The sequence below is a fragment of the Erythrolamprus reginae genome, chromosome 1 (genome assembly GCF_031021105.1).
Source record: "Erythrolamprus reginae isolate rEryReg1 chromosome 1, rEryReg1.hap1, whole genome shotgun sequence".
NCBI classification, from domain to species: domain Eukaryota; kingdom Metazoa; phylum Chordata; class Lepidosauria; order Squamata; family Dipsadidae; genus Erythrolamprus; species Erythrolamprus reginae.
In genome coordinates this window covers 89,951,613-89,964,645 of record NC_091950.1, presented here as the reverse complement: position 1 = coordinate 89,964,645, position 13,033 = coordinate 89,951,613, and the positions used below count along the sequence as shown (strand labels likewise).

General features: G+C 38.5%; 1 protein-coding gene across 1 annotated transcript in view; it reads right to left on the bottom strand.

Moving 5' to 3' along the window:
* COX16 (cytochrome c oxidase assembly factor COX16) overlaps positions 1–10,903 on the bottom strand; it is a 28,446-nt gene extending 17,543 nt beyond the window's left edge. The window contains exon 1 of the mRNA XM_070758571.1: positions 10,786–10,903. Within this exon, the coding sequence (XP_070614672.1) occupies positions 10,786–10,845 (60 nt within the window). The 5' untranslated portion in view covers positions 10,846–10,903. The remainder of the gene's footprint in view (positions 1–10,785) is intronic.
* Between the last annotated feature and the right edge of the window lie 2,130 nt (positions 10,904–13,033).

Below are 13,033 nucleotides of genomic sequence, written 5' to 3'. Positions count from 1 at the left end.
ATTCTCAGTTCAATACATGGGGCTTTAGCATGGATTAATAAAACAGATTTTGTTGATAGTCATGGATTTTCGTGAAAACTTGCATGAGGATTATTTATCTGGAAATATAGGGATAGCATATCCCTATACATATATTGCAAATGTTCTCCTTGGAATTTTCTTTTTGTCTGTGAATTAGATGCATAACACTCAGTTCAAAGCCCACCTGCCACTTTTTATTGATCTGACATAGAGTGATCCTGCATATAAGAATTCATAGCATTGCAAACGTCAAACATACAGTATAGCAGGGGTCCTCAAACTTGGCAACTTTAAGACTTTTGGACTTCAGCTCCCAGAATTCTGGCTGGAGAATTCTGGGAGTTGAAGTCCACAAGTCTTATAGTTGCCAAGTTTGAAGACCTCTGCAGTAAAGGGATGGATTCTAATTTACCTTGCTGCCAGTTCGCTTCCTTCTGTGCATGCGCATCTGCAGTGCCAAAAAGTCTGAAAAAACCTCCATTTTTTTTAAAGCCGAAAACAAGATGGTGACCGCACGCACCGTGTGAGAAACTGGTTTCTGCACATGCTTAGAAGAAGAAAGATGGCGGTGCACAAGGACTAGCACCGACCAAACTGTTCCGTGATGTCCTTGTGATGTCATCAGTGGGTCACTACCGGTTTGGACGAAATGGTCAGAACCAAGCGGAATCCACCTCTGATACAACATTGTTTGGGGGTAGGGGTAATTATGGTACCAGTTCAGAAACTGATACTGGAAATAATAACATGCTATTACCATATCTAAGAAGGACAAATAACGGGTTATATATTCTAACATAACTGGCATTATGAGCACCATGAAGCCACAGTTCAAATTAAAACACGATCATAGCAATATGTTATGACATGTGTTTTTTGATACAATAGATTAGATACAATATGCATACAGTTGTTTTGTGAAAACAAAACCTTCATGAAATTAAATTAATTAACAAAGAGTGTATAGAAGGCAACTAAGAAAATAATAACAACAAATAAGACATTGATAACCAAAAGGAATAATAGTGAATACCGATTGTTTTTCACCAGAAAATAATTTGATACTAGAAGGGATTGTATTTTCCCCCCTCACATGAGGATACAAATGATATATTCTTCGTTATTTGTTTATTGTTGCTATTGTTCATTGTTTTTTCTTGTTGTTTTTTGTTTTTGTTTGTATTTTTCTCCTTTTTGCATTTTGTAAATGTTTAAATGTATATGTTTTTTCCTTTGTTTATTATGTTGTTTTTTAAATCAATTTAATAAAAAAAAATTTTTTTTAAAAAGAAGCCACAGTTCTCACATCATTGACCTGTATTAAACATAATACAATTAAACAGAAGTTACTTTTTAACTTTTTAAAGCCAATTTCATGTTATTCAAAATTCCATGTCATGTTACAAAGTTTGCAGTTTGCAGACCTCATTTTCTCTTGATAAACTACTAAGGTAAGCAGCAAGGTAGTAAATCATTTATGTTAAATAGGTAAAGGCATATGACTAGGCATGTTCTTTTTTTAAAAAAAGAAAAAAAATATTTTCCTAAAATTGATTTATTTTCCTAGTGTTTCTCGACTATAAAAGAAATGGCTCATCCAGCATAGTTTATATTGCTAAAAGCAACATAAATTACACTTAATGTTCCTCATAGGCACATAAAAAGCTGTACTTCTATGAAGAATTGAAGTTTGATCAATTCAAGCCGAGCTGCTAGCTCAATTCAATAAGAGGGGCTTCTGCAAAAGTGTCAACACCCGTGTTTAAGAAGAACCCTTATCAAGCTCAAAATAGTGTAGCCGCTTTGTAAGAACTCTCTTTTCAAGTGCACTGCTTCAATCAAAGTTTTGATCAAAGTGAAACACTTCATTGAAAATTTGTATAGAACTCTTGACTTTTGTACATGTTTGGTGTGCAGTTTACGATAATATAGTATTGATTCTAGGAGAACACTATTCTGCCCATAAACAGATCATTCTATGACATCTTTTATGTGAGGAGACAAAGGCAACTGTAACTACTCTCACCAGCAGTGGGAATATAATTTTGCTATTACCAGTTCTGTGGACGAGGCTTGGTGGGAGTAATGTGGCTTAGTGAGCATGGCAGGGGAAGGATACTGTAAAATCTCCATTCCCACTCCAGGGAAAGGTTACTGAAAAATCCCCATTTCTTCCGGATCAGCTGGGACTTGGGAGGCAGAGAATAGATGGGGGCAGGGCCAGTCAGATGTGTATTTACCGGTTCTCTGAACTACTCAAAGATTCCACTACCGGTTCTCCAGAACTGGTCAGAACCTGTTGAATCCCACCTCTGAATCTCACTCATCTTGGAGAAACATAACAGAGAACAAAAGACGTGAACATCAACAAGTAACAGCTCTGGGCAAGGAAATGTATAAAAGCCTAACAGTCTTGTTACGTCAGGCCAAAAGACAATCTCTTTTTGATTTTTACCACTTCAGATTGTCATGGTGATCAGAAATGGCAATCTCACCTCTCATTCGTACAGGGACTGCTTGGCAGTGAGATGTACAGCATATATATTTAATCAATCAATAAATTTATCCACAAAGAACCCTACTATAGATAACGCACCAGGGTGCGAATTGCTCATTTATTCCTATTTTTTGTGTTCTGATTATTAACCAGTTGTTAATTCCTGAGATTGCCTGTATTTTTATGTAATGACAACTGAGTTTTCTGATAATGACCTTTGTCAAAGACTTTCTAATCTATGTTATTCTATTGGGTCATGTTTTTCTGCTTGCTTGTTATAGACACTATCTGTTCCAACATTTTGTTGAAGTTACAGCAGCAGTATGATGCCCTATTGGTTTCTATGTTCTTGTTTTTATACATATTGGGCTTGTTCCAAAGGTATAAACCAGAGCATTAACCAAAATCTCTAGTCCCAGCGCCTTCATCTTATCCACACGTTAATGCTATTTAGCACTACCTGTTTAACTGCCCTTGCTTATGGAGCAGTTTTAAGAAAGATGTCTTGATTGCTCCGGCTTCATCAACAATCCAACAAATTTGGCTTCCGGTACTGCCTGACTAGTTTCTCTACATCACTATTTAACACATGAATAAACAACACTTACCCTTTCCTTGCATGGATGTTTAACTCATAAGTTTGCTTCACTGACATTTTATAAAGGAGTGTCAACAGTTTGGCACTATGGTTGCGATGCTTCAACAGCTGGGAATTCCTTGTGGCTGGAGAGTACATGCAGTCTCAACCTCTTTCGGTACAACATTTTCAGCATGGAAATATACGTACAAGATAAAACACACAAGGAGGTTCATGGCGGGGCAGGGGAGGTTCCTTAAGCAAGATGAAGATGTGTAGTTCAAAATTGGTGAGGGAATACAGAAGACATTTTGCCAATCTAATTGTAGCAAGGGAAGCTGTATTCCATAGTACAAGCATGGATAAATGGTTCTCTGAACCACATTGTAGTCATTTTGAATTACAGGCTTGGCCAGTTCAGAATTGACACTGTTGGAACTGTGATAAGTAACTCTATTGTGGGGAGTCAAAAACAGCATCCCGCAAAGTTTCTCTCAAAAAGGACACACTGGTTCAGTGGTTCTCAGCCTTTCTAATGATGCGACCCCTTAATACACCCTGTTGTGGTGACCCCCAACCATAAGTTTAGCGCCAATTCTCCCAACAAAGCTTTAAGCTGATTGGCAGGAAGGTCAGAGCGACACCCCACTGTAAATGCCTGATTGGTCGGATTGTAAAAATAAGTTCCAAGGCACCAGAATAGAAGCTTTAGTTCCTAACACCATGGGAAATTTGTCTTTTCCTAGGATCTTAGGCGACCCCTGTGAAACGGTAGTTCAACCCCCCAAAGGGGTCCCAACCCCCAGGCTGAGAACCACTGAGATATAGATAGGTAGGTAGGGAGGGAGGGAGAGAGGGAGGGAGAGAGAGAGAGAGAGAGAGAGAGAGAGAGAGAGAGAGAGAGAGAGAGAGAGAGAGAGAGAGAGAGAGTCCACCTATTTTTTCCAGCCCTGTGAAGTAGAATGGACTGTGAGAAGGTGATTATTCCAAGGTTATTGAATGAGTTTTCATGGGTGAAGATAAACATGAACTTGGATCTCACCAGTCCTAGTCCAACACGTAATCAGCATACTACACTGGCTCAATTTTTTAAAAAATCTGTGTCCATGTTATACTTCTTTTTCATAATGAAATAAAATATGGCAAGTGATAAAGAACCAGTGAAGGCATTAACTAAGCTAAGCCAGCAAATCTAAAGAAGGAAGCAGCTTGGAGGAGATGAATCTACATGTCAATGCCAAGAAAGGAGATTTATCACAGTCTGAAAATTATCATGCAATATTCTTAATTTCAGGTGAAAGCAATATACTGATTAGGATTATTGAACACAGATCACAGCACAATGCCAGATGTTAAAGATTGCTTTAGAAATAGAAACTGCAGGCCACTAAAGCTGACTGCTAGATCTGCATGTCAGCGGTTCAAATCTCATCACCGGCTCAAGGTTGACTCAGCCTTCCATCTTTCCAAGGTGGGTAAAATGAGGACCCGGATTATGGGGGCAATATGCTGGCTCTGTTTTAAAAAAGTGCTGTTGCTAACATGTTGTAAGCCAGTGTTTTTCAACCAGTGTGCCGTGGCACACTAGTGTGCCGTGAGACATGGTCAGGTGTGCCGCGAAGCTCAGCAAGAGAGAGAAAGAGAGAAAGAAAGCAAGAGAGAGAAAGAGAGGGAGGGAAGTTCAAAAAGATTCTTGGATCAAAAAAACTAAGAAGCACTAATTCAAGCAATGGGTGACTTGGATCAGTGTTTTTCAACCAGTGTGCCGTGGCACACTAGTGTGCCGTGAGACATGGTCAGGTGTGCCGCGAAGCTCAGCAAGAGAGAGAAAGAGAGAAAGAAAGCAAGAGAGAGAAAGAGAGGGAGGGAAGGAGGGAGAGAGAAAGAGCAAAAAAGAGAGTAAGGAAGAGAGAAAGAGGGATGGAGAGAGAAGAAGGAAGGAAGAGAGAGAAAGAGGGGGAGAAATAGAGCGAAAGGGAGGAAGAGAGAGAGAATTTTTTTGTCCAAACTTTTTTAGCCCCCCCCCCCCCGCTCAATGTGCCCCATGATTTTGTATATGTAAAAAATGTGCCGCAGCTCAAAAAAGGTTGAAAATCACTGTTGTAAGCCACCCTGAGTCTAAGGAGAAGGGCGGCATTAAAAAAACAGAATTTAAAAAAAATAGAAGAGGAAAACAACACAATAATATTGATGTGTATTAAATAATTGGGGGAGCCAAAGGATACCAAAAAGAAGTCAGTGTGTGCTTCACTGATTATAGAAGGCCTTGGTTGCATTGATTATACCAAGTTGTGGAATGTGCTGGACATATGGAAATTCCTAAACATGACTAAAGAGACTGGTTCAGGGTTGGTAATGGAGTAAGACTGTACACTTCCCTTATTTATTCCATTTGTATATGGAATACCTATTGAGGGAAGATGGATTGGAAAAAGATGGACCATACCATTGAAATATGTAAAAGACCAGTCTGGGGACAAATCCTCCTAGAGAAAATCTACCCAAGGAATGCCAACTTAATTGCACAGGACAAGAAAACATAGATAGAAACTAGTCAAGAAGAGAAACAACCAAGAACTAAGGAACATGTCTCTGTAATAGTTAGGGCACTGATGGTGAACGTTTTTTCCATCAGGTGCCGAAAGAGTGTGTGTGTGTGCTATCGCACAAGTGCCCACACCTGTAATTCAATGCCCGGGGAGGGCAAAAACAGCTTCCCCCATCCCCTGGAGGCCCTTTGGAAGCCATAAAATAGCCTGTTTCCCAACTTCTGCTGGGCCAGTAGGCTCGTATTTCACCCTCCCCGGGCTCTAAATGCTTCCCTGGAGCCAGGGGAGGGTACAAATGCCTTCCCCACCCCCCTAGAGGCCCTCTGGAAGCCAAAAATGCTCTCCCAGAGCCAAAAATCAGCTGGCTGGCACACACATGCACATTGGAGCTGAGCTAGGGCAACAGCTTTTGTGCCAGCAGATATGGCTCTGCGGGCCACCTGTGGCACCTGTGCCATAGGTTTGCCATCACTGGTGTAGGATTTCCTACCTGAGCAGGTGGTTGGACTAGAAGACCTTCAAGGTCCCTTCCAACTCTGTTATTTTGTTAAAACATTTTAGAATGAGAGATATCAGCCAAGAACAAAAGAGTAATACAATACGGTATTACTCCAAATATCCGCTCCAAACCCGATTGCAGAAAATACAACTTCAGAAACAGAATGGTCAACGCCTGGAATGCTCTTCCTGACTCCATTGTTACAGCCTCAAACTCTCACAGCTTCAACCTCAAATTGTCTACCGTGGACCTTACCCTGTTCCTAAGAGTTCTGTAAAGGGGGTGTGCGCACCAGCGTGCCTACTGTCCTTGTCTTACTGTCCCCACTTATCTGTACTTACTTACTTCATTTATGTATACCTATACCTATACTTGGTATCCTGTACTTATTTGACAAACGAACAAATAAAATATTTCAAAAGGAAAACAAATAGATAAAATTGGAAATCTTATAAATTCTTTAACCATGATTACGAACAAAGCAGACAAGCCGCTGTCAATCATATTTATTGGTTAACATGTAATAAAAACAGTATGGATTAGAAACAATCAGACAGTGAAATGTGAAATGTATAAACTGTGGAATGTAACCTATAACAAAGTCTGAAACTGATATAAATTGGTATATGGAGGCTGTAATGAACAAGAGCCAACAGGACAGTTGACCCACATATTAGGTGTTAAATGCTTAAGTTCAGATATATTATGTTTTTTTCCTATATGTAAATAAAGATTTTTTTTAAAAAATTGAGGCATTAGCTCAGAAGTGAATGCTGCAATTCTTCGCATTAGGCACTCACTTGGTTACTGAAATGAACTACAGCAAAGCTAGTTAATTACAACCCTCATGAACATAATAGTAGGAGGTGATGAGAATCACAAAGCAAAACAATGGTTAATGGTGAGAATATTTGACTAAGAGCAGTGAAGTCGTGACAGAATGTGCTGAATGCACCAATTTCACTGCACAATGGAAAGTTTGTGTTAAGTAGCTATTTAATTGGTCTCCATTTGTCTTCCTGCTGGATAAGCGTTCCTTAAGGTAATCATATTTCATTTTGGGATAAGATCCTATAATCAAAATATAAACTGAATCAGCAACTTGGTCATTAAATGAAATGGTTGCTAAGTGAAACTGCATCTGGACTCATGATCCAATTTGTGGGAAAGAAACTGACTGAATCATTTATGACCCTTTATAGGTTTACAATCAAAGAAAAATTACAGTAATGTCAGGTCAAATAGGGAATTAGTCTGGAATCCATCTATGTGTGACCTCCAATGAATACTGTTGAGCCTTATCTAGTCTTACCCGCCTGCAATAATCATCTAATTGAAATTTTCAAGTATGGATCTGCTTATACGGACCTGACATTACTGTAGTTTTTCTTTGGTTGTAAACCTTAAAGGTCATAAATGCAAAAACTTACTTTTTAATCACTGCCGTAAATGTGAATGGCCGCTTTATGTGACAGTTGCTAAATGAGGACTACCATTAATTGCAGGGCAATGCTGCTCTAGAAGGGACAGAAAACAGCAAGGTTTTCAAGCTTTATATACCCATTGCCACCAGTGTGTCTGCACAACATCTTTTTCTTCTAATCAATAGTTGAAACAATAAAATTGTAATTTGACAGAAAATTCAGGCCTAGGATAGGAATAGACATTGGGAACAATTTACCATTCAGGTCAGATATTTTTTTTCTATCTATTTCTTAAACCGAATCTTTTTAACACCATTAAATACAAGCTTATTTACAAAGTCTGTAGCATTTAAAGAAAATCAGATGAAGATGTTCTACAGATGGCGTTTGCCACCTAACAGACTTTCCAAAATGTACCTGAATTCCCAACTGAATTGTTGGAAATGTAAAAATGAGATAGGCACATATCAGCAGTGGTGGACCTGCCCTAAAGCTAAGCCTTACTGGAACTTGAAAAATGGCTAAAAGAAATTATACAAGAAGAAGTTGGAAAGACTCCATAATTTATTTTTACTAGGTATACCTTCTCAAAAATATAAAAAATAAATTCAATATTTATTAATATATATTTTAACGGCAACCAGATTAGTTTATGCACAAAGATGGAAGGATGCCGATATTCCAAAAGTTGAAGAAATAATTAATAAGATTATTGATTGCACTGAAATGGATATGATGACGAGGTGGCTAAAGTGACAAGAAAAATCAGAATATTACAAAATTTGATATAAGTTTTATGATTGGTTCAATTAAAAGAACATGTATGTAACAGAATATATTATATTAGATGGTATAAAATTATCTAAATTCTGTAAATAGTAGTAACATATCTTCTTTTTCTTTAACTTTTTCTCCTTTTCCTAAGATGATCTGTAAGATTCTCATTTCCTTTTTGGGGGGGGGGACTTCTGAGAAGAATGGAGCAGTTCTGGCTCCTATTTTTATGTTGCGTGTTTTTGTTTGTGTCTTTGTTTTGTTTTAAAATAAAAAGTTTTATTTCAAAAAATAAAAAACAAGCTTATTTGTCCAATTATATAATTTGATCTTGATTAACAATTTATTATAGCAGTGTCCGAAAACTTGCCATCTCTGTGTAATAAAAGTCACATAGGATGAGTCACCAAGTGCTGCAACCCTGATCAGAAATTGTCTGTAATATTTCTCTTACTGTGTTACTGGAGCACCGCCTACTGTATCTGAGAGCCAAGTGCATTATAAGCTGTAAAAAGGAAAGTTATACATTTTCTCTTTGAAATCAAGTGTGGGACTTATTATAAAAAAAGAAAATGGCGGGGAAATATAAAATCACAATTAAACTAAATATTGAGGCAAAGATTTTCACTGTGGCATTCTTTAAAAGTGAAAATTGGACTAAAGAAGGAATGAAAGGGGGTTTTTTTCCATTCCGTTTCTGTACTTATCTCATACTTTCTCCTCCTATTTTCCTCATAACAACCCTGTGAAGCATGTTGGGTTGAGAGAGAATGACAGCCCAAGAAAACAAACGGACAAAATAAATGAACCTTTGGGGGGGGGGGAATCAAGCCAGAGTTCTCACTTGAGACACAAAGTTATCATATTTTGGTCTATCATAGTTAGGCCAAATTTATCATATTTTGAGCACATTATGTGAAGACTTGGCTGCCTCAGGGAAAAGTAGAAGGGGCGTGCATAAGTGCGCCAGCATGTCTTCTATCCCATCCTAATGTTTATTTCTTACTAGTACGAGTCTACAGAGAGGGGCGGCATACAAATCTAATAAGTAAGTAAGTAAGTAAGTAAGTAAGTAAGTAAGTAAGTAAGTAAGTAAGTAAGTAAGTAAGTAAATGAATAAATGAATGAATGAATGAATGAATGAATGAATGAATGAATGAATGAATGAATAAATAAATAAAAATCATATATATCAGTGTTTCCCAAAGTGTGGTACGAGAAGAGTTTGGTGGGGGTATGCATTCAGAAAAAGTTCTGAAATATTTCTTGCCTTTTCCAACTTCACATTGATGTGAAGTTGCTTTTTCAGCATTTGTAGACATTACATCGAAAAAAGGAACAGACTATTGGACGTGGAACCACAGCTCAGATTAAAATTAACAACCAGGGAACCAAATTATGATGATCTGTCATCTCAGCACAAACAATTTCATCCTTCTCATTGATCCAAATGAATGTTATTTATAATATAACTTTTTATATTTTATTATGGATAATTTTATTTTTCGTTTATTATTATTTTGTGTATGTACCAAAAAAATAAAAATATTTTGATTGTTATTAAAATACATCCTTTTGTTGACGAGGGGTACTAAACGTTATGGAAATTATAGAAGGGGTACACTGATTTATATAAATATTGTTATATCTTTGTACACTACCAATACGTACTTGAAAAAGAAAGAGGGGGAGAGAGAGAGAGAGAGAAAGAAAGAAAGAAAGAAAGAAAGAAAGAAAGAAAGAAAGAAAGAAAGAAAGACCAACAAGGACTCAATTGTAGTAGCAATACATGTACTGTCAAAAGATCTGAAAGATCAGGTTAGGGAAAGGTCATCCTGGAGAAAAGCTAAAATATACGGTCACTACAAAGAATCAATACTAATTTAATGGTACATAAAGGGTTAATTTATACAAGTCATTCTGCAACATTGGTGTCTCCAACCAAGTGTTGTCCAATATGTATTATCCTCATCCAGATAGCCAAGTGAATCATGGGACATGTAGTCCGATCGCTCTGGAGAGCTGTGGACTGAGAAACGCTGAATGATTACTGGTATAAGCCATCCATTCGTAAAGGAGAGGACACTACAGTATATAAATAATGACACCCTGCTCAGAAGGAGGAATATTTCCAATGTTTCCCCTTCAAAATGGCAAGCGCACGCCCCCTTTCTCAGACTGACAGGAGTGGCATCCAACGACCAGCGTGTCTCGAGGAAAAAAGGTGAGCCTTCAATAGGATCTTAGCCAATAGGATTTCTCACTTGTTCGTCCCAAAGAATGCGTGGGAGCGCAGCCCTCGACAGCGAGACTCCCGAAAATACTGCTTCCTCTATGGTATGCTTACCTGCGAAGTGCAACCACTTGCTATCTTCCCCCCTCCTTCCAAGTACCACCGCCCTCCCCCAAATTAGCTGCCCTTTGTCCTATCACTGACTGCTCACCATCATCGGGAGTCCATATTGCAGCGTTTTGCTTTTCCGCAGCCTTCGCATCCAGGCCATGGCTCACTTTTTAGCCTCGGAGGGAAATCATCTCTTTAACCGGCGCCGCGGTCCATCAGAAATTTCATTCCGCTGGATTCGGAGACCGGAAGCAACAAGGTTCCGCTTCTCGAAAGGAGCGCCCAGGCGAAAAGATTGAACGCAGGATCAGCCTGCAGTGGAGGAGGAAATTTGCCCAAGAGAAATCTCGCGAAGGCTTTCCTGGCGAGTTTAATAATAGAAACAGTTCTGCCACTGTTTGATGTAAAGGAAAGCAATACTATGCCATAAAGTTTCGCCAGCAACGACACTCCATCCTTAGATAATTGAAGCATCCAGATAATTGAAGCCTTCTCTGTGGCGGCCCCGACTCTCTAGAACCAACTCGCCCCAGATATCAGAGTTGCCCCCCACCCTCCTTGCCTTTCGCAAGCTCCTTAAAACCCACCTCTGTTGTCAGGCATGGGGGAATTGAAATTTTCCCTTCCCTCCTAGGCTTATAGAATTTATACATGGTATGCTTGTATGTATGATTGGTTCTTTAAATTGGGGTTTTTAGGATTATTTTTAATATTAGATTTGTTTACATTGTCTTTTTTATTGTTGTTAGCCGCCCAGAGTCTTCGGAGAGGGGCGGCATAGAAATCTAATAAATAAATAAATAAATCCTGCGCGTTTCATATTGTGCCACTGCAAGTTCGAAAGGGCTAAAGATACATGTGATAGTAGCTTAACCTCTTCAACTAGGTATCCCCTGAAGATCAGTAGAGACATTTCTCGTTTCTCTTAACTGAATGGAAGTGTTTCCTCTTCTAGTACTTTTTCTGGATTATAAAACGTTGCTAGTGTTGGACGTTGCAGATAATCCTAGCATTTGATCTCAGCGATCAAACAGATCACTCAGATCGCCCTCTCTCCTCTTGCCCCTCTAATTGACCTTATTCATTTCTCCTGCCATTAAGCAAATTGCACCAAAATGCCTCTTTCTAGAAAGAAGCTCTGGCTGGTGAGCAACATTGTCAATAAATATCTCCCTCAGAAACATGCACTGCCCTAGATGCTTACATTAAGGCTGACCTGGTAGTAGTAAGAAAATATTTAGAAGGCAGTAAAATGCATGCTGAAACTGGGGCTACGAAATGAACGCAGATCTGAGAAACGGAAGAGGGTTATGGAGCTTCATAAATTAAATGAAAATAAATACATTACTCAAGGTCAGTTAAGTGTTTAAAATATTTCAGGGTGACCCAGAACAATGTACTTAATTTCTCCACTAGAGGGCACCTTGTTCGTGTCAAATGTTAATACATTTTTTTTCTTCTAGTAGAGAATTATATTCTGAAAACATGAAGGTGTCCTAGAATCAGTGTCCTAGAATCACAGGGTTCGAAAGGATTTTAGAGGTCTTCTATTCCAAATCCATGCCTAGGGCAGAAGATCTTATTCCGTCCTGGACAAATGCTTGTCTAATCTTTTCTTGAAAACTTCCAGCGATGGAATACCCCCAGTTCCAAGAAGCAAGCTCTTCCACTGATTAATTGTTCTCAGGTTCAAGAAATTTTTCCTTTAGTTTCACGATGGATCTCTCTTTAACAAGTTCCCCCCTCATTGTTTCTTGTCTTACCCTCAGGTGGGCTGCTACCCGGATGGGAGGACTGGGACACAGTGGGATAGTGAAAATGGAGCTCCACCCCAAAGCACCCAATTTGCACTGAAAGATGTTGAAAGAAAATACATAAGCCACACCCACAGTATGGTGGTAAAAATTTTGGTAGCCCTTCACTGCCCTCCGGTGATTTGGAGAATAGGTTGCTATTCTTCTCTGATATAGTTTCTCAAAAGACTGTTGTCATGTCATCATTAATTGTTCTCTTTGCAAGACTAGACATACCCAATTCCTGCAACGGTTTATCATATGGTTTAGCTTCCTGTCCCCTAAACATCTTTGCTGCTTTTCTCTGCACAACTTCGACTTCAGTGCCCAAAAGAGAAGGCATGAATTTAAAGTATTTTGAACCAACATTCACCAATCAATCTTAGAATGGCCTAAATCACAACCTTTAATTTTGAAATAAACTTGAGTCACAGCACTAAACTGTTTAAAAACTGAAATGCTGCAAGATTGTTCAAAGTTGTTTTACAGTTATTTTAATATTTCAATTATGTTTTTAAGTAAGCTTTTAATGTATTGTTTTAAAATTATTCTTAT